The sequence below is a fragment of the Dendropsophus ebraccatus genome, chromosome 5 (genome assembly GCF_027789765.1).
Source record: "Dendropsophus ebraccatus isolate aDenEbr1 chromosome 5, aDenEbr1.pat, whole genome shotgun sequence".
Lineage (NCBI taxonomy): Eukaryota > Metazoa > Chordata > Amphibia > Anura > Hylidae > Dendropsophus > Dendropsophus ebraccatus.
This window is the reverse complement of record NC_091458.1, coordinates 28325486-28350112: the sequence shown is the minus strand read 5'-3', so window position 1 is coordinate 28350112 and position 24627 is coordinate 28325486. Positions and strand designations below refer to the sequence as shown.

The window sequence follows — 24627 nt, the reverse complement described above, 5'->3', positions numbered from 1 at the left end:
TCCACCCACTTGGCCCCCCCATACTGTATACCTCCCCCATCTGTAGTCGTTCCCCCATACTGTATATATCCCCCTCTGAAGTAAGGCCCCCACACTAAATATACCGCCCCCCTCTGTAGTTTTTCCCCCTACTGTATACATCCCCCCTTGCAGGTAGTCCTCATACTGTATACCTTCCTCCTCTCTGTAGTTGGACCATGTACCCTACATCTTACCCCTCCTGCCTCCCCTGCAGCTTGTGTTGAGCAGGTGGGAGCGGAGCATAACAAGCCTGGCCCTAATTGGCCGATGCTCAGTCACCTAGTGTCAGAGATCTGGTCAGCTGACTATAACTAGGGCTTATTTTTGGGGTAGGGCTTATATTTCAAGCCTACTGAAAAAAGCCTGCAAAATGAAGCCAGGTCTTATTTTTGGAGAAATACAGTAGACAGATAGATAACTGGATATAATTCTATTACAAACTCATTTGAACAGAATATTTAAACAAACATTTTAAAAAAATTACAATTGTATTACAAAAATATATAAAGCTAAACTTTTTGAAATTTCTCTGCTGACATTAATGGACTTATTATAGGAGTGATAACATTAGCATATTCCATTCTTTACTTCTATATGACACGAACTTAACCTCTTATCTAAAGTATTAAGTCATCAGAACAATCATTCATTGTGAATGGGTTTATCCCCGGCACACTTTCTATCTGACAGACTTCCAAGGTGATGCTGACTCAGAAAATATCGAGAAAAGAAAGTGGAGGAATCAGGGGAGCTTTGATCCAATATAAGTGGCACAATGTCTTGTCCTACTTTTCCATCGTTTTGTCACTAACTTAAAAAATTTACATTCATATTCCTGACGCCTGGTGCCGCGTGTATGGAGGCAAATTGCTGCTGCCGGAAATGTTCATGTAAATGGCATTTATTAACTATACAGAGAAGTCAGCGGCAGCCGGCTGGAGATGTGCTGTATAAATGTGCGGAGCTAGGGGGCTACTCAATACCTGGAAGAAGAATTATTAGACACGTTATCTATGCACGTCTGTGGAAAGAGCAGTCTATATGTATATAGGTTATGGTAATTTTAATGTATGTAATGGTTTTTATAAATTTTATATTTTCACATGTGAAGTCGGCCATTGACAAGTCTCTTTTCTTTCCCCGAGCGGTATTCTCATGGACTCCCTTTGAAATCAATGGGACGCGGATGCCATGCAAAGTTGGGCACCTAATGTTGGAAACACACATGGCAGCTTTTGTGCCAAAGCCAGAAGTGGATTTAAATGGGATGGGAAATATAAAAGAAAGGAATTGTACTTCTCTTTCTTGTTGGATCTACTTCTGGTTTTGGCACAAAAACTGTCATGTGTGAAACCAGCATTATGCATGTCCATTGGCCCTTTGGTTATCCCTGAACTGTCCTGGGTAGAGATACAAGCTAACCTCGAGCATGCGGCATTTGATTACCAGTGGCCAAAGAAGTTGGGAAACATCAATACAACCATAGGCCATTCAGCCAACGGTAATAAAATGAAGAATGTGATCCACAGGTTAAGGCATCATATGACAGAGATCCCTGAACTCCTGATCACAGACAATAAGTTAATGGGGGTTAAAGAAAAAAAACAAACCATATATATGTGTTAAACAGAGGTACCTTGGTTTAAGAGTAACTTGGATTAATAGTGTTTTGCAAGAAGAGCTTGCAGTTTTTCAAAATTGTAACTTGGTTTAAAAGCTCCCTCTACTGGGTAGGAATGGGGCATGGCCTGCACAGGGTGGTCTACAGCCCTGTACTCTGACCCAGGAAGTCTCCCCCACATTCCAAATCGTGGGAGATCACTTCAGGCTGTGGCTTGCATCAGGGGACTGGACTGTGGAGGTAATCTCTTCATAGCTGTAACCCCTCTCCCTGGACAGAGAAGGCTGCTATACTGTGCCCACATCTGTCCTGCTTATTCCTTCATGCTCCCTGCAGTCTCTGTCTCTGTCCTAGTGTTTCCCATCCTCACCATTCTTGCTATAATGTGCCTGCACTAACACTCAGCTATACACACTGCTGTTAAAATGTGCCTGCACTTACACTCATCCATTCAAACTGCTGTATATAAATTTTCTGTCACTGTCCTCCTGCACAGCTCTGTGATTCTCACTTCCTGATTGGTCCATGCTGAACACACCCTTCCCTACTGCTGTCATGTGACCACACAGACCTCTGACAGCAGCCCTGCTTTTCTATTCTAGCCTGTTGTATCACACTACTGCATTATGGGGATCTGTAGTTCCATCCTGTATCTACAAACTGCTGCTGTTTTTTCAGATTTATGCCCTTACTATACATTATACTCCACATGCTGATTGCTATACTGTACAGTAACTTATATCATCACATATTCAGCTGTTTCTAAATGTTTGTTTTATCTGTTCTACATGTTATTCAGGATAAAAAGTAATTATTTTTGGGGTGTGGAACCAATTGTCTGTGTATCAGTCAAATCTTATGGGAAGTTTGCTTTGGTTTAAATTAAGAAGTGGATTTGGATTACATGCACGGTCCCAGAACGAATTATGCTCATAATCCAAGGCACCCTTATATATATATATATATATATATATATATATATATATATATATATTTTTTTTTTTTATTATTATTATTTTTTTTTTTACACACACATATTAAATACACTGAAAACAGTTCGGAGATTACTAGCAGCGCATTTCCCCAATGTGTTCATGATGCTAATAGGTCGAGACTTCTATATAGATCCCAGCCTGCATGTCTCAGTATTTCCAGGAGTATATTATGGACATATAGTCATGTCATGCAGTCAGTGAAGTAGACCTAGGGCAGAAGTTCACTGGAGGTCATTGTGACGATCCGATATATGTGGTAAGAGATGACACAAGCCCATCAGTTCTTACAGTGTGCGTAGCTGTATGGATAGGAATAGCTCTTGTGATTTGTCTTGTTCTAAGTAAAAGCCTGGAGGTTTCTAAGTATATAAGAATTTATAGAGTAAAGGAAGAGAAGATAAGTGACGTTGTGCATCCTGCAGTCATTCTTTGTCGCTGGTTGAGCATAGGAAACACTGGTGCTGTTCACACTAGTGTAATAAATGACATGATATTGTGACGCACCTGTGATATGATGCATCCAAGTGGGGACAAACACACTAGACTGACTTATAATAAAGTCCATGGGGGTTGCACTGAATTGCCCATTTATTGGTAAGAATAGTAATGTGATGCAGCCTATTAGATGAACCTAACCTGCTGATAGCTCCCTAGTGGGCAGAAGGCGCTGAGGTATTTCTCCCACCTTCACACACTGCAAATTCCAAAAGCACTGGCACTCCGGTCACGTCTGTGATGCGGTGCACGTAGTAACAATATGGTAACAAGGAAGAAGTCCCGGAACTCGCAACTGTAATCTTTTCAACGATGAATCTTTATTGCGTGAAGCTTCACACAATAAAGATTAATTGTTGAAAAGATTAGAGTTGTGAGTGCCTATTTACACACTGTTTATTCTGAAATCCTGTGCCTGTAAACAGTTAGGAGCACTGGGGGCAGGGTATTCCAAACCATGAGTACTGATCCGGCCAGCCAGGGTCAGATCGCTGGGGAGAGGGTCTAATTGGAGCCGGCTCCTAACGGCTTACCAGGCAGAGGATTTCAGAATTGTGCATAGGAAGGGAGCAGAAGATGAAGGTAAGAGACAAACCTCAGTGCCTAACCTGCTGATACCTCCTCTAAGGGCCCCATACACTTAGAATATTGTTGGCCGAACTCGCCACTCTATTGTGTATGAAAGTTGCTTTGAACAACCAGTGACAGATGATGTTGGTGGTGATAGAGAGTAACATCCTCCTCTCTGGCCTTCCATCTAACACCCTTGCTCCCCTCTAGTCTGTCCTTAACTCTGCTGCCCGACTAATCCACCTTTCCCCTTGTTTTGCCTCTCCCCTCTGCCAATCCCTTCACTAACTCCACATTGCCCAACATATTAAATTTAATTTTTTAACCATGACATACAAAGTCGTCTACAACGTGTCCCCTCCATATATGTCTGATCTGATATCGCACTATCATCCCTCACTCACTCTTTGATCCTCCAACAACCTCTGTTTGTGCTCCCCCCTTGTACATACCTCACACATCCGCCTCCAAGATTTTGCCCAAAACTCATCTATACTCTAGAACTCACTACCCCAAAACATCCGTCTCTCATTCACCATCAATACCTTCAAAAATACCCTGAAAACCCATCTCTTCAAACTAGGCTACAACCTATAATAATTCTGCATCACACTTGACTGGCTGCACTTTACCTTCTCTCTCCCTCCCCTTACCTTGTTGAGTGTAAGCCCTCGCGGGCAGGGTCCTTTATCCCTGCGTACCAGTCTGCCATTTACCTTTATTCATGTTACGTGTTTTTGATCTTGTAATGTTCCCTTTTTGTTAACCCCTATCACTTGTACATTGTTTTGGAAGCAAGGGAGCTTTATAAATAAATAATAGTAGAGGTCAGCCATGATGGAAAGAAATAAGCCAAAGTGAGAACACTCAACCGTCAGTTACTGAAGCTGTATGGCCAACTAACCTATCTGCAAGATAGGTCATCAATATCTTATTGGTGCGGTTTGACAATATGTAACCTCACCAACTTTAGCTGTGGCAACCGCATACACAGTGAAGGAAGTGGGCAGCTCCATACACCATGTAGTGGCCGTGCTGTGTTTCTGCACTGAAGCAAATAAGACCTGAGCTGCAGTTACCCAGCACGGCAACTACACAATGTATGGAGCTGTTTGCTTCCAGCTCAGTCCTCTCTATATGCACTGTGGCTTATGAATTGAGAAGACCCTCCTGATCCTATATTGAGGGAAGAAGTAGTTGACTGAATAGGAGTATGATCAGACTTCGGGTGGTATTACACGGGCCGATTGGGCCCGATAATACCTGTAAACGAGCGCCGATCTGTTAGATCGCCGCTCGTTTACTGGGCCTATTACACGGCCCGATAACTGTTTAACAAGGGCTGCAAGGACATAGTTACCGATGTCCTTGCAGCCCTTGCTTAAACTATATACTTTACCTATCCACGCTCCAGGGCTGCTCCTACGGTCTGCTTTTCCCCAGGTCCTGCATGCTCTAGCTTCAGAGCGGCCTGTCAGCTGACTGGCCGCTCTGAAGCTAGAGCATGCCGGACCCGGGGAGAAGCGGACCGCAGGAGCAGCCCTGCAGCCTGGATAGGTAATGTTTATCGTCAGTTGCCGGCCGCGCACTGCAATTATACGTAGCGGTGCGCAGTCGGCGCCCAACAAATATAGGTTCTAACCTTGATCAATGATCAGCCGATGATCGTTGTCATCGGCTGTTCGTTGTATTTATTACACAAAGCGATAATCAGCCAATTATCGTTCCGTGTAATAATGCCCTTAGACTCCTTTCAGAGGACAAATGGATTTGAAGTATTATTTTTTTTGCTTTTATTAATATTTTTGTGTTGTAGTTCTGAATTCTAACAATCAAATAACAATGTAATGAAGAAGAAGTGGCACTCTCAGAGATAAGGGGTGTCTGCGAGCTTTTTATGAAGATAGTCCCTGCCCATATGTCCTATATTTATATGTACATCATAAAAGGAGGACTCTCATTAGCTTGAAAGAAGAGCCCTGACCACAGCACCTCTTGCTGCATATCTATCTAAACGGATGTGTTGGCCAGACCTTCAGCAGCCAGCCAGCAGGGTAAAGGAAAACTCCTGACAGCTGAGAGATGGCTGTGAGTGAAGCTGCTGATAGATGTCAGATGGCTAAGAGCTATCTAATATCCATCATCACATTTACTCACCAGTAAAATATTTTTTTTTAAAAAAGAAGAAGCTGCAAGTCTGACAATATGTGTAGTCCTGGCAGAGTGGCAATGACAGTACATGCCTATGTATCAGGGATATTTACCATAGGAAATATTCCACTTTACAGCTCAGTCATCTCCTGTAAGTGTATCCTATAAATCCCCGCACCTCAGCAGCGTCCCTGTGTTACAGTGAACTGCGGCCTCATAAAATCTGCTTCAGCATATGGAACGGCTGTGTGCAGGCTTCATGTCCGTATTCATCTGGCACGGTGGAGCTGCTCGGCCAGGCTCCTTGGTTTAAGATGCTGAAAAGGTTAACCCTTTGATGATCAGGCCAAGCAAAAGTATGCCTTTTTTTTTTCTTTTGGAGCTCAAAGCATCTGTAAGAGTTTTACTTTATTGTATAAAAGGCCCCATTCAGTGATTTTTCAGGTCTGCATATAGGTCCGATATTTTTACGTGAAAAATGGTCTGTAATTGTATCTGTAGTGCACCAACCTTGGCTAAAATTGTACAATTCTAGTTAATAAAGTTGAAAATATTTAATCCGCCTTTTTCATGGGCGTCACATCTAGGACGTCTGCAAAAACACAGATCCCATAGACGTCTATTGGCTAATCTGTTCTGCAATCACGATCCGCAGTAGGACCTGTCCTGTTTTTCCACTGAACGGATTGTGGATCAGCGAAAAAGAGGAATGTGTGAATAGCACAATAGATCCGTGATCAAGGCCAATTTTGCTTGATTCCAGTAACAGCACCAATCCTTTCCTCAGTTTGGGTGTGGGGATTTGCATCTCTATTCCACTGAAGTGAAAGAAGCAGAATTGTAATACCACAGACAACCTAACCTGAGGACAGAAGTGGAGCTGTTTTTGCAAGGAGGTAGCTGTGTTTATTCTAATCCTGGATAACACCTTCAAAAAATGTACCTCTCTTTTAGTGCTATTACTGAGAGTCCCCTCCATGGTGCACAACTACTTCAGGGGGTGAGATCAGAGCTCCACTATATGCCAGCAGTACTCACACATGGACTACCTTTCCATTACTTCTCAGGCCAATCACAAGAAGCCATCTACTCACAAGTTCTACTCCTCTCCAACAGACTATGATAATGCTGGAAAATTCAAAAAATATCCGTCTCAAAATACCTCACACTAATCTAATATAATAACGTCAGCTGGCACAGCTAATCTAATATTCTATAGCATTGTACATTTTACTTGACAGGCATAAAAGAGGAGTGAGATTTTGCAGAAAGGGCCCTGAAGCGTATTCTCGGCAATATGTGTTAATTTTTTATGCCTGTCAAATAAAGTGGTACTGTACTATAGAAGTTTAGATTTGCTGTAGCAGTTGTCATTATTAGATTAATATATGGTGTCCTGAGAGCCAGGCATTTTTTTTATGTTTTATTTGAATATGATAACACCATAGGACACCAATGCTCTCAACGCTATAAGTCTTCACAATTGATGCTATCACATGATGAGCTAGCACTAAAGATAAGAGAAACTTGAGCATGCACGAGTCGTGCAAAACATAGACATAGCCATAGGCAGTATTCATGTTTTCCCAGACTTCCTAGGGCTGCATCCAACTTCTTTAACCACCAGTAATGAAGTGCCAAATGATCAGAGTTATTCTCAAGTTGTGCTCATCTCTAGCTAGCTAGCCGCTCTGGGACCCTGCCGGGCACCAGGATACCTGACTCGGCTAATGGATTGCCCACCCAGCCTATAAACCGGGGCGGGACAGTCAATAGTCATAAGAGGAAAGGAACTATGTATAAACATATTAAGTGCATGTAAACTAATGCTAGAAGTCTCACTAATAAAGCTAAGGAATTAGAACTGATAATGGTGGAAGAGGAATATGATATAGGGGGGATAAGTAAGACATGGCTGGATGAGAGCTATGACTAGGTGGTTAATCTGCAGGGTTATAGTCTGTTCAGAAATTATCATAAAAATAGGAAAGAGGGAGAGGGGCTGCCTATATGTTATATCCTCGCACAGAATGTGCTTAAAGCAGGATTTAAGTGAGGATAATGTGAAGTCTCTGGGTGGAAATAAGGGGACGGATGAAGAATAATAAAATACTTATAGAGGTGAGTTATAAATCTTCAAGTATAGTGGAAGAAGCAGAAAATCTCCTCATAGGAGATCGAAGCAGAGTGAAGTCATTATTATGGGGGACTTTAACTACCCCAATACAGACTGGAAAGCAGAAACCTGCAGCTCCAGGAAGGGAAGCGGGTACTGAGGGGTGGTGCAAAGTTAGTGCACAGATACTCCCGTTGGGCACGGGGCTGCACGTTTAAAAGTTGTTTTTTAGGACAATAACGGCATCATCTGCCGAACGGACCGTAGGACAGATCTTGGCTTAAAAGCAGCTATATGAAGGTACAAGTGGTTTGGGGGGGGGGGGGGGGGGGGGGGAGTGTCAGATTGTGGGTACAGAGTTGCTTTAAACTTCAGGAAGGCTAATTTCCAGAAACTAAGAGAGGACCTTGGGGACATAGCCTGGGACAATGCCTTCAGAAATCACATATAGGGACATATTTAAGAGCATCCTGGGTAGATCGTGTTAATGACACATACCATATGGGAATAAAAGTAGTAGAAATAGGAGAAAACAAATGTTGTTAACTACAGGTGTAAGGGGTGCAATAAATGATAAAAAAAACAAGCATTCAGACTGCTAAAACCTGAAGGTAGTGGGGAAGCACTGAACAATTATAAGCAGAAGAATAAAACTGTTCAAAAGCAAATAAAAGAAGCAAAAGATGCCACAGAAAGAAGGATTGCCACAGAAAGTAAAAACAATCCCCAAATGTTCTTCACCTATATAAATAATAAGAGAGTTAAAGAGAACCAATCAGCCAAATTGGCAGGGATGATTGACAGGCAGAGAGGCCAGTAAGAGATCAGTGACTACACACGGTGGGGAGCCGCCCAGATAGCTACCTACCCGCTTCTGCCTGCCGCGGACCTGGGCAATAAAACGTCATTTTCTCTTGTAAAAAATTGCTGTAGCCGCAGCCGGTACGCGCCGCGAGCTCCACAGCAGCTTTATAAAGAGCGGCAGGGGACCAAATCAGCACAATTGGGCCGATTGCTTCCCTTAAAAACTGAAAATGTTTGTCCCTTTAAAAATAGTCTGGTTGAATTGGTGGAGAGGGATAAGGAAAAGGCCAATGTACTAAATACATTCTTCTCTACTGTATTCACAGAGGAGAATCCTATAACAGATGACATGACTAGAGAAGATGTAAGTCCTCCCATAAATCTCACCTGCCTAACACAACAAGAAGGGGGGGCGGCGCCTTAAAAACATTAAAATCCATCAGGCCCAAAAGACATTCATCCTAGAGTTTTGGAGGAATTAAGGACTGTGTTAGACAGACCCATATTCCTAATATTTATAGATTCCATAATGAAAGGGATTGTTTTACAAGAGGGGCGCATAGATTATGTGGTACCAATAGAGATCTGATCACAATGTACAAATATATGAATGGACAGTACAGAGATCTTTCTAGTAATCTTTTTACTCCTAGGTCTGTAACCATGACAAGGGGGCATCCTCTAAGAAGATTTCACCACCAGCACAGACGCTGATTCTTCACTGTAAGAGCAGTGAGACTGTGGAACTCTCTGCCACATGATATTGTCATGGCTAATTCATTAAATAAGTTCAAAAGAGGCTTGGATACTTTTCTTGAAAAATATAATATTACAAGTTATGGGCATTAGATGTGATAGGACGCTGATCCAGGTATTATTCTGATTGCCAGTTTGGAAGGAATTTTCTCCCTGTGATGGGCCAATTGTCATCTGCCTCATAAGGATTTTTGCCTTCCTCTGGATCAACACACTAGGGTTTCTGTAGGTTGAACTTGATAGACTCTTGTCTGACTTCAACCTTATTAACTATGTAATTATGTTACTATGTTACCGCTGCATTCACTGATTGGTGGACGGGGAAATCCATTAGCAGAGGGAGGCCTCTGACGACATCGAAACTCAGGGGGGAAATGAGTTCTGTTCTGGATACTGGAGCCTGTGATGAAGCACATTGGGGGCATGGGGAGATGTAAATAACACTTGTTTTGAATGATCCCCACTGACCCGGCCTCCTGGCAAACTTTAAACTAATCTGACTTCTCCTTTAACTTTTTATCTCTTTAACTGAGCCTAGGACCTATATTACAGGTATATATGAAGAAGAACACATAAGGATTTGTTCTGCAATCACCCCCAGCTTCCTCACATATCAATATGTATACCTGGATCCCCATCCCCCACCAGCACAGCATGCACTGTGTATATAAATATCCATATGTCATATTTAATTTTATATAATAAAAATATATATATATATATATATATATATATATATATATATATTACATACACACACACATACAATCTGCATGTACTGTACATACATCCTTCAGCAAATATTTATTAGACCCTTTGGAAATGCACATTACATATCCCTATCATTACCATACAGAGCATGTAATAGTGTTATCCTTGCTTCTTTTTTTTACACCAGTGAACAGACAACATGGACGTACCTGTTTGCTTAGCAAAGTTCTCTGAAAGAGTCGAAGGAAAGCGGCCAGACTAAAGCGGTACATATTATTAATTTTGGATAAGTCACAGATAATGAAGTACATTTTGCTGGCACTTTCTGCAAGGGGAAGATAGGCATTCCGCTCCTGTGGATAAGACGGATGGGGAAAAAAAAAAAAGGAATTACAGTTGTGCTTTTACTGCCATCTAATGGACACTTGTGACAATAACATAGACTGAACATATTCAGTATTCTACAGCTCACTAGATATGTCTGAGATTTAGCTGGTTACCAATGAAAATCCATATTTTCCTTTTTTGTCTATCAAATCCATAAAGGGAATATCCACTTTTTATCACTATCATATTCAGGTTTAATATTTTTGAGATTTTTTTTCTTATAACTTGGCGTTTCTGATTCACAACATTAAATCTCCTTCCTCAACAGTAGAAAGGTCAAATTCTATTTATCTGCAGCCACCGCTAGAGGCATAGTGGGACTTACTGTATACTGAATTACTATAGAGTTCACTGTAAATACAGTATGCAGTAAGCCTCTTACACTCCAAATCAATTTTATCAGTTATATTATGTTATGTTATATCAACCTCTATAAAGATGTATAGATAGGGTGGATATTTACATGTTACAAAGAGAAATTTTAAGTTTTAGCTCCATGAATTAATAATAATAACAGTAATAATAAATAAATTTTAAAAATTTGCTATTTATTTTTTTGCAAGATATGACAGAGAAATGTGATTTTTAATCATGGGACAATTACTTTAATGTCAAATATGCCTAGTTATGTTAGTAATGCATCCTCACTACCTGATGGGATAATTTGTGTCTCTAGTTCATGATGGGATAAACTGTACCTGTATTTTATGGTGGGATAACCTGCCCAACTCTTGTATGATGAAACCCTGTGTATCTCCCCTATGATGGGATAACCTTTGTGTCTCCTCTATGATGGGATAACCTGCATGTCTTCTCTATGATGGGATAACCCAAGGGTTTCCCCTATACCCAATGTGCCTCCCCTATGATGGGATAACCCATGCGTTTCCCCTATAACCAATGTGCCTCCTCTATGATGGGATAACCCATGCGTTTCCCCTATAACCAATGTGCCTCCCTTATGATGGGATAACCCATGCATTTCCCCTATAACCAATGTGCCTCCCCTATGATGGGATAACCCATGCATTTCCCCTATAACCAATGTGCCTCCCCTATGATGGGATAAAGCATGGGTTTCCCCTATGATGGAGTAACCTGTGTGTCTCCCATATGATAGGACAACCCGTGCATCTCCAACATGATGGAATAACTTCTGCATCTTCATTCTTATTTCTGAGCGAAATCTATTTGTATAATCCAGGTGTCTCTTTGAAAACTAAGCTAAATAATTCCTCAAGTGCACAAATTTAAAATGTGAGATAAAAATAAAGAACCTGATCCAGGGAGATCTGCAGCCGGTGGGATTCGCTCAAGGACTCCTGTATGAGCGCGCTGCTTGCTTTCGTCTGATTCAAGGAGTTTATCAGCTCCTTATTGTCCAGCATGTTTCCTTGGGATGTTGCAAGTGTCTAAGAAAGCAAAGACTTTTATTAAAACACTAAAACAATTTGTACATCTTCTTATTCACATTATAGATGTGCAGGCGCTACATTTATTCTCTATAGGAGCCATGGGAACAGTACAGTATTTGGCTGTTTGCTGCAACTCCCATAAAGAATGAATGGAGCAGATGTACACAAGTGACCATAACCTGTGGATAGCGGACATGGGAAGACCCCTTTAGAGAAATGCTACTTTTCCTTAGTGCTACAATTCCCATGAAAATGTTCTCTCCAGTGAATTTTTTGGAGGCTTTTCAGTACAGAGCCGGGTACAGGCTGGCTGGGTGAAATAGAACGCTATATGGTGTTGTGGGACACCTGTACATTGGACTGTTACATGCCAAAGAAGTGGGAGTTGGCGGTATCCGTGTTAATTGCTCGTGATTGAGCTTACCTGTGGTCCGAAGCCAGACATTGCGCTTTGTTGGCTGGGTGAAATGCCTACAAAGCACGCTGTATAAAAGCTGCTTTCACACCTGCATGTTAGGTTTCTTGTTTTGTTTTTTTAACCATGGGTCTGATGACCCAGACTGAAAGCTTTAAGCTTAGATCATCAAAAATTGGGTCAGCCTGCGATTTCCATCCATAAAACAGATGCAAAAATACAGATGTAACACTCTTGTGTGATATTGGCCTTGGTCTCCTCCAGGAGGAAGAAATCTCTAGTCCCTCTAGTGCCACCTATAGGTAACTAATCTGTACCTGTATTATAATAGAGCTTTGTAACATGACTAGCTATGGGCCACACCAGGGACATCTATCTGAAGCACTGTTTGCTCCGGATTAGTACATTGATCTTGTTGCTTAGGCGAGAGGTCTTGAACTGTATATATTCTCCCTGTGGAATTTCAACTACTGTAGGGATTCCAAAGACCCCAATACACTTTCAATAACTGATCCTCACCATTCAAAGGAATGTTGGGCACAGCTGAGTGTTCCTGTATTCTCTATGGGGAGAAGAAGGTCATAGCGAGAGCTCTCACTGTGGCTTTTCTTTCCTAAAACAAAAGGGTCGGCCATGATTTTTCATCACATCCGACCGCTATCACCACCAACATTATCGGCTGGTGGTTGTTCCGGAGAGCCTTAGATTAAGCCTTGGATTGATGGTCAAATATGCCACAACCTTTATAACCAATGCTCCTTGGGAAGCCTATGCAAACTAGTTCTCCTCAAGGCGGCAGAAAACCATCTCTCTAGTATCCATTATTTCTTATATTCGCTTCTAAGTGGCTCCAAGGTGACATCTCATTTACATAACGCTCCGGCAATCATCCCTATGTCCGATAAATTGTGCTGCCATTTACCGTCTATTAGATCTGGGGTGCTGCCTCCACATCTGACATTTTCAGATTTTACATGAGAATCCTATAATGCTTCATTGCGTTATACAGCTGAGCACTGGAGCCTTTATAAAAAGCTGTAAACTCAGGCGCCTCTACGCCTCTCACCTCCAGGAGCGACTCTTCCAGCTTAGCCAGCTGAATTTTCTTATCTTCCTCTTGTTGCAGTAACTTGGTCTTCTGTTCTTCCAGGTCCGGTTTTTCATGCTGAATGGTTAAAGCCAGGAGCTAAAAGAGAATGGTATTGAGATGCGTTAGCGCTTTTCTGTGCCGATGACTGACAACAATGAATCGGAAAACTTCCTTATGCAGCAGGGTGAAAATGACAATAGACCGGCATATCCTGAATTATTCTAATATGCAATTTATAATCATTTGTATTCTTTCCGCTTAGGAACGCAGCTTTCCCATAGACATTATAGATTCTCCCTAGTGTAACCGAATGGAAGGCGCTCTTAAATGAGATCTTTTTACATTACTGACACCAAAAGTGTAATTACAACAAGGCAGAGCTAGAACAATGAAACCGCATCTAATGTATATGCATTTCAATGTTCTACAGACCCTGGAAGGAAACCAGCAAGGAAGAGATTAGACTGTCAATCTTGGACCATCTGCAACAGCTCCAGAATATATCAGAGAGGTCACTTGCCTTACACATCCTATCCCGCTCTCTTAGGGGTATTCCAATCTCATAAAGCAATGGCACAGTACCTGTCCTCTTAATCCAGCTCTTGTGGTCGTAAAATTAACCTCAGTAACAATTGAGGAGGCATCTGGTGGTATGAATGGATTGGGATTGCGTGTTGCGAGGAATAAGCGGAATTCTTCATTATAGTCTATGGTCTTTTCTCCGATCTGGACAACGTATCGGGGCCCTGGGGAATAAAAAACAAACTGGTAGATATTGGGCTCACTTATACTCTGCCCAATGGATTTACTGGAAAACATTGTTAAATGCTGGATATTTACAAGAATTATGACAGTATGTCTCTCCACGACATGAGATGATAGGACTCTCCTCCGCATCATACACCATGTGATTCCAAACAGATTTGTAAATCACTTAATTTACCATGGCATGGTTTACTATGTGCAGGAAAGAGAGAAAGAATGCCTGGGCTATGTGCCTGAAAGCTGAGACAGTCTGCCTGCTAAAGATGATCCAAACTGTGCCTGAAAAGTAAGTCAAGGCTTCCCTCACATCTTACCAGCCATAAAGCTCAGGGGAGCTGTCCTTTGTGTAAACAGCAGCGTGCTTACTCCTGTATGTGCACAGCCTCTCTCTATATGTGGTTAGGAAGAGCAGGACTCACAGAATCTCTCTATATGTCGGTAAGAGAAGCAGGACTTACAGGCTCTTTATATGTATATGTAGGAAGCAGGACTTACAGGCTCTCTCTATATGTGGATGGAGAAAGCAGGACTCATAGACTCTCTATATGTGGATGGAGAAAGCAGGACTCACAGACTCTCTCTATATGTGGGCGGAGGAAGCAGGACTCACAGGCTCTACATGTGGGTAGGAAAAGCAGGATTCACAGGCTCTCTATATGCGGAAGGAGAAGCGGATTTCACAGGTTTTCTATATGTGGGAACAGGACTCACTTGCTCTATCTATGTTTGGGTGGAGGAAGCAGGACTCACAGGCTCTCTCTATGTGGCCGGAAAAGCAAGACTCCCAGGCTCTCTCTATATGCGGAAGGAGAAGCAGAACTCACCGTCTCTATATGTGGGTGGAGGAAGCAGGACTCACAGGCTCTCTATATGCGGAAGGAGAAGCAGGATTCACAGGCTCTCTCTATATGTGGGCTGGAGAAGCAGGACTCACAGGCTCTCTCTATATGTGGGTGGAGGAAGCAGGACTCATAGGCTCTTTCTATATGTGGGCTGGAGAAGCAGGACTCACAGGCTCTCTCTATATGTGGGCAGGAGAAGCAGGAATCATAGGCTCTTTCTATGGGTAGCTTCTTACGTACCGTATCGCTGCGTATTTAACGCTGCATATTTATCGCTGCGTATTTATCGTTGAATTTTTACCAAAAATGCAGCGATAAAAAAACGCAGCGTTAAATACGCAGCGTTAAATATGCAGCAATACAGTACGTGTAAAGGCATCCTATATGTGGGCAGGAGAAGCAGGACTCACAGGCTCTCTCTATATGTGGGTGGAGGAAGCAGGACTCACAGGCTCTCTCTATATGTGGGTGGAGGAAGCAGGACTCACAGGCTCTCTATATGTGGGCAGGTGAAGCAGGACTCACGGACTCTCTCTATATGTGGAAGGAGAAGCAGGACTCACAGGCTCTCTCTATATGTGGGTGGAGGAAGCAGGACTCACAGGCTCTCTATATGTGGGCAGGTGAAGCAGGACTCACAGACTCTCTCTATATGTGGGCAGGTGAAGCAGGACTCACAGACTCTCTCTATATGTGGATGGAGGAAGCAGGACTCACAGGCTCTCTATATGTGGGCAGGTGAAGCAGGACTCACAGACTCTCTCTATATGTGGAAGGAGAAGCAGGACTCACAGGCTCTCTCTATATGTGGAAGGAGAAGCAGGACTCACAGGCTCTCTCTATATGTGGAAGGAGAAGCAGGACTCACAGGCTCTCTCTTAGCAGCAGTTACACAGATTTCAACAGAATTTAAATTACACAGAATTTAAATACAAAATAAAATTGTACAAAACAGGACCAAAGTTGGTCTGTTTGTCAGCAGTACTTACATCTAGACTACCTTTTTCTTACCACCAGGGTTTTTATTCCAGTCTTCAGCACATAAGACAAGCTAAGCCCCTCCCCCATTCAGGTGTTTAAACATGGGCCTCTCTGTCACTAGAGACGGACTCTGCCTATCAATAAGTGGTGGGCAGCAGCTTGCATGGAAGGTGAACACCTTGCGGCCAGGAGGGGTTTTTTTCTGGGGTACTGAGTCATTTTGGTAAATGAGGCGCTTTCCAAATATATTAGGAATCACGAAGGCCATCACATGGAGGGAAGTTGTTTGAAACGACAGTGGCCATTTAAGAATAAAATATAATAGCTAGCTCCTGCCGTGTACAATAAATCTAGATCCAGACACATATCCTTGAGATGCACCAAGACAGATGTTGATGGTCTCAATACACAATTGTTGTCATTAATCACAAAAAAACTAAAAAACAAAGCACATCTATCTGATACTTTCCAGTCCAGGCTATTTATCAGTGATAGGTAGAGGATGTGACAGAAAGATCTCATACTGTAGTGGACTTACCCTGAGCAATAAGATCTTTTCTAAGTAATGGATATAGCACCGGCTCGACTCCATCCATCTCCTGGATAATAAGTGTCTTGCCAAAGCGGACAGCTAGCTCAAGAGCCGTAATGAAGTTTGCATCCTGCGTGTACATAAAACACAACATAAGTTCCAGCTTTGTGATCTGGCAGCCGACAGTAAATTGCCGACATGCATGAATAAAACAGAGCGAAAACAGCTGATGCTGGAAAACGTGTGACAAACACGGCGCTGATCAGACGCCATTCGGCTTTTCACTTGACTGATCGAATAAAAAGCATAGAAATTATATTTCGCAATATGTGAAACTAAGGGCTGAAGGCGGCTGCTGCTCGCAAGTCGTCTCCGCCAGAAACGTGCTAAGAAATATTTCAATTACTAAGCTTATTTATAAGAGTCATCTGTCTCGGGAAAGCAAAGCTAATGATAAGTGAATCTCATTATTACTTCTATATAGCACTCCGCCACCTCTCTGCAGCTAGTAACCAGCCAGATGCAGCCTCCTGTGCCACGGCCTTATAGACTCCTAAGCCCCTTAGGGATGGGGCTTGTTTTAGCCTTTAGAAAGCTAAAAGCTCTAAGGTTAAATTTTTATTTTATAATTTGTCTGTACATTTTAAAGGGAAACTGAACTGCAGTTCAAAGCTCCCAAATGTAAAGCAATGTGCTTGGGGAGGAGGAATCCTCTATCCTAGTATCATATTGGTAGTTCTGTGTTGGCAAAGACTTCAGAAGAGAAGGATTTAGGGGCAGTGAAGCAGTCACCAGAGCAACCAGGCGGTACGGAAAGATAATGGTATGCTGGGCTGTATATTATATATATATATATATATATATATATATATATAATGGTATGCTGGGTTGTATATATAATGGTATGCTGGGCTGTATAGCTAAAGGTATAACTAGCAGAAAGAGGGAGATTGTGATCCCGCTGTATAGAGCTATAGTGAGACCACATCTGGAATACTGTGTTTAGGTCTGGAGACTAGAGGTGAGCGAACCTCGAGCATGCTCGAGTCCATCCGAACCCGAGCATTCGGCATAGCGGGGGCTGCTGAACTTGGATAAAGCTCTAAGGTTGCCTGGAAAACATTAATACATGGATATGTTTTTCACATAGCCTTAGGGCTTTATCCAAGTTCATCAGCCTCCGCTATGCCGAATGCTCGCGTTGGGATGGACTCGAGCATGCTCGAGGTTCGCTCATCTCTACTGGAGACCTCATCTACAAAAAAGATGGGCTACAAAAATGGTCGGTCTGAAGCATTAAACCTGCATAAAATCAGGAAAGATGCAAGGATCCAAATCAGTATTGTCTGGAGGAAAGAAAAGAAAGTGGAGGACATTACTGAAACCTTTATATATGTTACAGGAATAAATATGGTTCAAGAAGAAAGTGTGTTGAAAAAAAACCCTGAACTCAAGAACAATGGGACACAGTCAGAGGTTAGTAAGTGGAAAGATCTAAAGCAATATAAGAATATTGCTTTACTGAGTAGTAGTAGTAGATGCTTGGAACAAACTTCCAGCAGAGGTGGTAGGAAAATCTACAATAACAGAATGTAACCTGTCTGGGATAAACATATATCTATCCTAAGATAATAAGAAAGCAAATACTAAAACGGCGGACTAGATGGACCAGGGGGGCTTATTCTAAATTTTGAAGTTAAAAAAACAAACAGCGGTTGTTCTTATTATGTTCCCACCAACTCTGCCCTGCCTGTTTTTCTTTTTTAACCTTTGCCCAGAGTACCCCTTTAAGTGCTGCCCATGGTGCCACGCTACTTCTATAACTCTATAACATCAATACAAGTTATGCAACTTCACTAAAAAAGTACTTTATTATTCAAATTTTTTGCCAGTTTTTTTAATTAAATTTTATACATGTTTTCTTTCTTTTTACTATTTTACTTTCATTTTTTAATATATTAATGCTATGGACAATTGCAATAAACTGCAGTGCTTGACAGCTTGTACATGTAAAATATAAAAAGAGGCTGCTGTCTGGATGTACCTCTGGTAACGCTTTACAAGGACTGCCTCAGGAGAGCCCCGGGGGCCTTTGTGTGGCCTAGGGCTCTGCCTTAAATGAAGTTCCCTATACTTGCTGATGCAGGATAAGAAGGGTTAATGGATTGGGGTCAGATTCTCCTGTGATGCCGAACACTAATGCAGGATGGCAAGTTTAATAAGGAGGCGAACACTGGAAATATTAATATTAATATTAATTTATTAATCCTCATATGTGAGCCTCATACATTTAGGCAGTGAATACAGGCCAACACCAGCCTAACCCCTAATACCAGAAGCATACATTCTGTACATAGAATAAGACAGTGATTATACACATGGCCATTTACACAGTGCAGAATATCCACACAGGACCGTACAACCATCCTGGATTACCTGCTGATTGATCACCTCCAGGCGACTCTCCTTTAGATGAGTTTTCAACCATTCTGTGGCTTGAGAGGACGGATCAATCAAGAATGGACAAACCTGACTCTGACGATAAAATAATGGTCATACATTACTAAAATGAGTGTATACAGGTATATACAAACGGATAGAACATATGTGCTGGCAATGAAAGCACAGAACCTCTTTAACAAGAGTAAAAAGGTGCTCCTTGTCCACCACTGGCAGATACGAAATGACCTCAAACTAATGTCTAGGGTCAGAGGTGTGTATTATGAGGTTCTGCAGCAGCTGCGATGTGTATTATCATGTTTTGCAGCAGCTGAGGTGTGTGGTATGAGGTTCTGCAGCAGCTGAGGTGTGTGGTATGAGGTTCTGCAGCAGCTGAAGTTTATTTTGATATTCTGCAGCAGCTGAGAAGTTATCATGAGGTTCTGCAGCAGCTGAGGTGTGTATTATAAGGTTCTGCAGCAGCTGAGGTGTGTATTATGAGGTTATGCAGCAGCTGAGGTGTATTGTAAGGTTCTGCAGCAGCTGATGTGTGCATTATTAGGTTCTGCAGCAGCTCAGGTGTATTATGCAGCAGCTGAGGTGTGCATGATGATGTTCTACAGCAGCTGAGGTGTGTATCATAAGGTTCTGCAGCAGCTGAGGTTTATTATAAAGTTCTACAGCAGCTGAGGTGTGTATCATAAGGTTCTGCAGCAGCTGAGGTTTATTATAAAGTTCTACAGCAGCTCAGGTGTGTATTATGAGGCTCTGTAGCAGCTCAGGTGCGCATGATGAGGTTCCACAGCAGCTGAGGTGTGTATCATGAGGTTCTGCAGCAGCTGAGTTGCGCATGATGAGGTTCGCTAGCAGCTGAGGTGTGTATTTTAAGGTTCTGCAGCAGCTGAGGTGTGTATTATGATGCTCTGCCGCAGCTAAGGTATGTATTATGAGGCTCTGCAGCAGCTGAGGTGTGTATCATGAGGTTCTGCAGCAGCTGAGGTACGCATGATGAGGTTCTATAGCAGCTGAGGTGTGTAATATGATGTTCAGCAGCAGCTAAGGTGTGTATTATGAGGCTCTGCAGCAGCCGAGGTGTATATTATGATGTTCTGCAGCAGAGTAACAATGCCAAAATGATCTGCAACAGACTGCTTTAGGAGAAATAGACAAGCATCACCTAGGTGGCACTTCTCATCTCTGTATGTTTATATGAATATTATTCATGTTAATGAAGAATTTCTATGGATGTGTATTATAATAATTCTGTACCGTACCCAAAACCAGGAATAGGAATAAAACAGGATGTCAAAAGGTAAATGAATACATGTCAAATAAAAAACAGAGCTAAATTCCATCTATTTAATAGTATAAAGCCAGTCACCACAGACCACACGTATGATTTGCACGAGTCTGCCATGTTACTACACTAATATGTATAAATATAGGTATATACTGAGACTGCAGGCACTCCTGGAATAACACTGAATGTATACAGGTGTAATAAACTGGGGTAAGTGATCAGATCAATCCAATGTTCCAGCAGATGATTACTTATTGAACAGTGACAAACCGTCCAAGAAATCCCATTATAACACGAGACTTCACAAGATGCCGGGATGTTCCTCAACCAGCGAGATAACAACATACCTAAATAAGCAATCACACAGTCTATGGGGCACAAGGCAGGAGGCGGCTATGGAAGTACTGGTGCAAATCATTCCTTTATAAGAATTAGCACTAATTCTACAACCAGAAATACGGTTAAAGAAAGATGAGGAGTCCGGAAACTTCAACACAGGAGTGAGGAGCGCCAAGGTGTTTTTATTCTTACCGATGGTTTCAAAGAACAGATCTAATGCAGCGAAGACGACGGGACAAAAATGTGTAAATGAAAAAGATACAGAAAGGTGGTCAAACATCAAACATGGAAACGGATAAAGATGAATGATTTATGGCTTTATCTGCTAAATCATATTACTTATAAAAACTCAGGGCAGAATGGTGACCATGAACATAAGATGGTGGACTCCACCGACTACAAATGTCCTATAATGTACAATCAAGGGACTAAGGTACTAATAATTGTACATACTATACACATACAGAAAATTAAATAAAGGCGTGTGTTGTTATTATGCACCTCAAGAGCACTGTCACATTCACTGTCTGTTCTGAATTACCAGTGATATACAGACAATAAAAGTCAATATCAGGTTTAGACCAGGTTCTTGGGACAAGGGCTTATCTCATGTGGTCAGGTGTCCGGCCAGACAGCCGTCTCATACACAGCACAGCAATTTCATATATATATATATATATATATATATATATATATATATATATATATATATATTTTTTTTTTTTTTTTTTTTTTTTTATTTAAGAATTTCAGTACAATGTCCACAAAAAAAAAATTAATATATATGTGAATGGTGTTCACACAGGTGCTAAAAGAAAAATCTATATTAGCTCACACCAACTCAGCTGCGGGTATCATGGAGCTCTGGTCCCGCTGTGCAGCGATTTTGGGATGGGGGTTGGCACAAGGTACTGCCTATTTAGCCAAACTGTGCCTGAGGCATAACAATGCTGCGGATGCTGACTGGCTGAGCTGACAGTACTATGAAGGCGAACGTGTATGTATTTTTTTGTTTTTAGCGCTTGCCTGAGCACCGAGAGATTAAAGAAAAGAAATAATAATCACTGCTCCAGTCAGTGATTGGTTGAGCGGGCTGTCACTGTCAATCTTAAGTGTTCAGAAGAACCCTTTAACCCTTTAAAGCAACACTGCCAGTTTTTATGTTTTCTGGACTCTATATATAGAGGTATATATTGAGTGAAATGTAAACAAACAGACCAGTCATTGGATATAATTTGGACTATAGGACATACTGAATTTATATATATATATATATATATATATATATATATATATATATATATATATATATATATATATATATATATATTTCCAGGAAGAGTAATAGAGGTACAGCACCCAATTACCTGTAAAATGACCAGAGCGTTCTCTACTGACAGCTCATCAGACGGCAGGCCTTCACTTTTCCAAATGAGTTGTTCACTTTCCGTTGACAAGAATCTTCTTAAATCAAATGCTGGGGAGAATGAATAAGAAAATCAATGAGTATTATGTTTCTTCTGCAGTTAATGTGTTAGAGGCAGAGGGGGGCAATGAATTAAGTATCCAGCAATCTGCGGTGCATGGCTGACTAATCCTAATCCCCCCTCTTACTGGAGATGAAGCTAAGAAACCAGGGCTTCCACATGTACTGTATACTGTTACAAAGCATTGCCTGCAACGGGAACAACATTATTTCCCTGTAATCATAGCACTAGGCCATTATTATGCAGTATATAACATCCACGTAGACTATACACAGCAGATATTATATAGTAATAATAATGAAAAGAATAAATAAATAAAATAATCAGCATAAAATCTGCAGTGCATATGCACTGTGTGAATGGAGCTATAGGAACAGATCTTACTTTCCAGTCCCACTGAGTTCCTCCACTGATCTATGCTGTCCTTCCTCTGATCCTCAGGGGCAGCAGATATGTAGGTGATGAATGCGGCAGCCAGCTGCGCTCGCTTTGGCAACGTATTTAATTCTTCTGTTATTTCTTCTACCTAAAAAGCAGAAATCAAGGACGGTAAAAAGAAAGATGGTATAAAATATCCCTACTACAGAGAAAGGAAAATCCAGATTTCTTAAGGGCCTTTTACATGGGCCAATTATCATGCAAAAAATCGTTAAATTGTTCGAATTATGTTCTCGTCTAAGCATGTATCGTTTAAACAAAAGGACCTTGTAAAATGACCCTTACACTTCCCCTGTAGTTCTATTAAGTCATGTTCACACTTTTTAATAAAACACATCCAAAGAAAGGCTTTTTTTTGCCCAACTGCACCACTTTGGAGTATGGGTACCAGTCACTATGTGCTGCCTCCTCCCCCACAGTTCACCCTTGAGAGATGCAGAGGAGCAGGTTGCAGAGGAGCATCCCACAGCTGGTGCATTTCCTGCACAAGCCCCATTCTTATTAAAGGGGTTATAAAAAGGATTAGAAAAATATGGTGTCTTTCTTCCAGAAACAGAACAAATCTTGTCTGTTTGGGTGTTGTTTTGCAATTAAGCTCCATTCACTTCAATGGAACAGAGTTGCAAAACCCCATCCAAACTGGAGACAAAAGTCATACCGTTTCTGGAAGAAAGCGGCCATGTTTTTTTAAGCCTGGACAAACTTTTTTAATAAGGTTTGTGGGACGTTTAGTCAGCAACTGAGCCCCCACCATGATCTGCATCTCTCCAGGCTAAACTGTGGGTGGAGGAGGCACAATGTTAATCGGCCTTTACCTTGCACCTTTTTTAAGCTACATAGAATATCTGTTATTTAGGATCTAACACAAAGATCAGACAAGTAAAACTGTCCATATAAATCACATAAATGTTACTGGAATGATAAGACTACTGCATAAGTGACTACTGTACACCATAGCGCCTAGTTCGACCTCAATGTCCATAGAAGAGGGGCCCCATGGTTTATCCCCCAGGCCCCAGTGCCACCAGGTGTGACGTGTGCTGCTCACCTGCGCGTTCCATCTCTTGTGTTCTCCATCCAGCTGGCTTATCAGTAATTCTGCAGACTGAATTATTTCCTGAGCTTTTGATAATTCAGCTTCAAGTTTAGCAGCTTCAGTCGTTCTAGTCTGAAACCTGCAAGTAACAGACGTCTTCATCAATAATGAAATTCTATGTGATCCGGAGACTACATGCACTTCATACGTCCTGTATATGTTTCACAATATCCACAAGATGCAATCTCAACCAGACAATAGTCTATCAAAGAGAACATGTTACTAGGACAGACCCCTTAATTGGATGCTGTAAAGCGCATATGGTAAGGCCGGCCATACACCTTAGCTTAATGTATGCGAACAGCAGGACGGGCTGATCATCTCAAGTGCATAAGGGCCCCTAGTTTCCCCCCTCTGATGACCAATGTCCGGGAAGAGGTGAATCAGGATGCTGGATTTCTACATACAGCCTTCTTCCCATTCAGAGGAAATGCAAATCCAGATAGAAAATCTATCTGAAGTGAACATCAACACTTGGGGGGAATTGCTTAGTGGGTGAACATGTACTCAAACGCTCTCCTCAAACGTTCACCCAGCCGGTACTGAACGTCACAGACAGCGGCCATTCTATGACATGGCCGCTGTTTCTACAGCGTCTGAACGTGGCCTTAAATTTAAACAGAATCCTTTGTAAACTTAATTTACATGAAACCCATTCTCCCGTCTGATGACTTATTAGCATCCGCTGTACAGTCTCAACTCCACAACTAAAGAAGCCATTATAAAGCAATCATTTCATCAAACACTTACTTCTCTTTCAGTTCCGTCACCCGCTGGCCAACGGTATTAAGCTGCTCCTCCAATTTATGTTTTCTTTCTTCTATTCTTCGGAAATTACTAGAATATTTTAAAGATTTCAAA

The 24627-nt window shown here is 41.7% G+C and overlaps 1 protein-coding gene across 3 annotated transcripts in view; it reads right to left on the bottom strand.

Moving 5' to 3' along the window:
- Positions 1–24627, bottom strand: part of DYNC2H1 (dynein cytoplasmic 2 heavy chain 1) — a 276780-nt gene that overhangs the window by 152854 nt on the left and 99299 nt on the right. For 2 of the 3 annotated variants that reach the window (XM_069969745.1, XM_069969747.1), the window contains exons 60-70: positions 24517–24603; positions 23719–23845; positions 22617–22758; positions 22113–22222; positions 20938–20958; positions 19104–19202; positions 16674–16797; positions 14130–14293; positions 13524–13643; positions 11905–12039; positions 10450–10593 (exon numbers count right to left, since the gene is read on the bottom strand). In XM_069969745.1, the coding sequence (XP_069825846.1) occupies positions 10450–10593; positions 11905–12039; positions 13524–13643; positions 14130–14293; positions 16674–16797; positions 19104–19202; positions 20938–20958; positions 22113–22222; positions 22617–22758; positions 23719–23845; positions 24517–24603 (1273 nt within the window). The remainder of the gene's footprint in view (positions 1–10449; positions 10594–11904; positions 12040–13523; positions 13644–14129; positions 14294–16673; positions 16798–19103; positions 19203–20937; positions 20959–22112; positions 22223–22616; positions 22759–23718; positions 23846–24516; positions 24604–24627) is intronic. The other variant, XM_069969746.1, reaches the window with a different exon arrangement.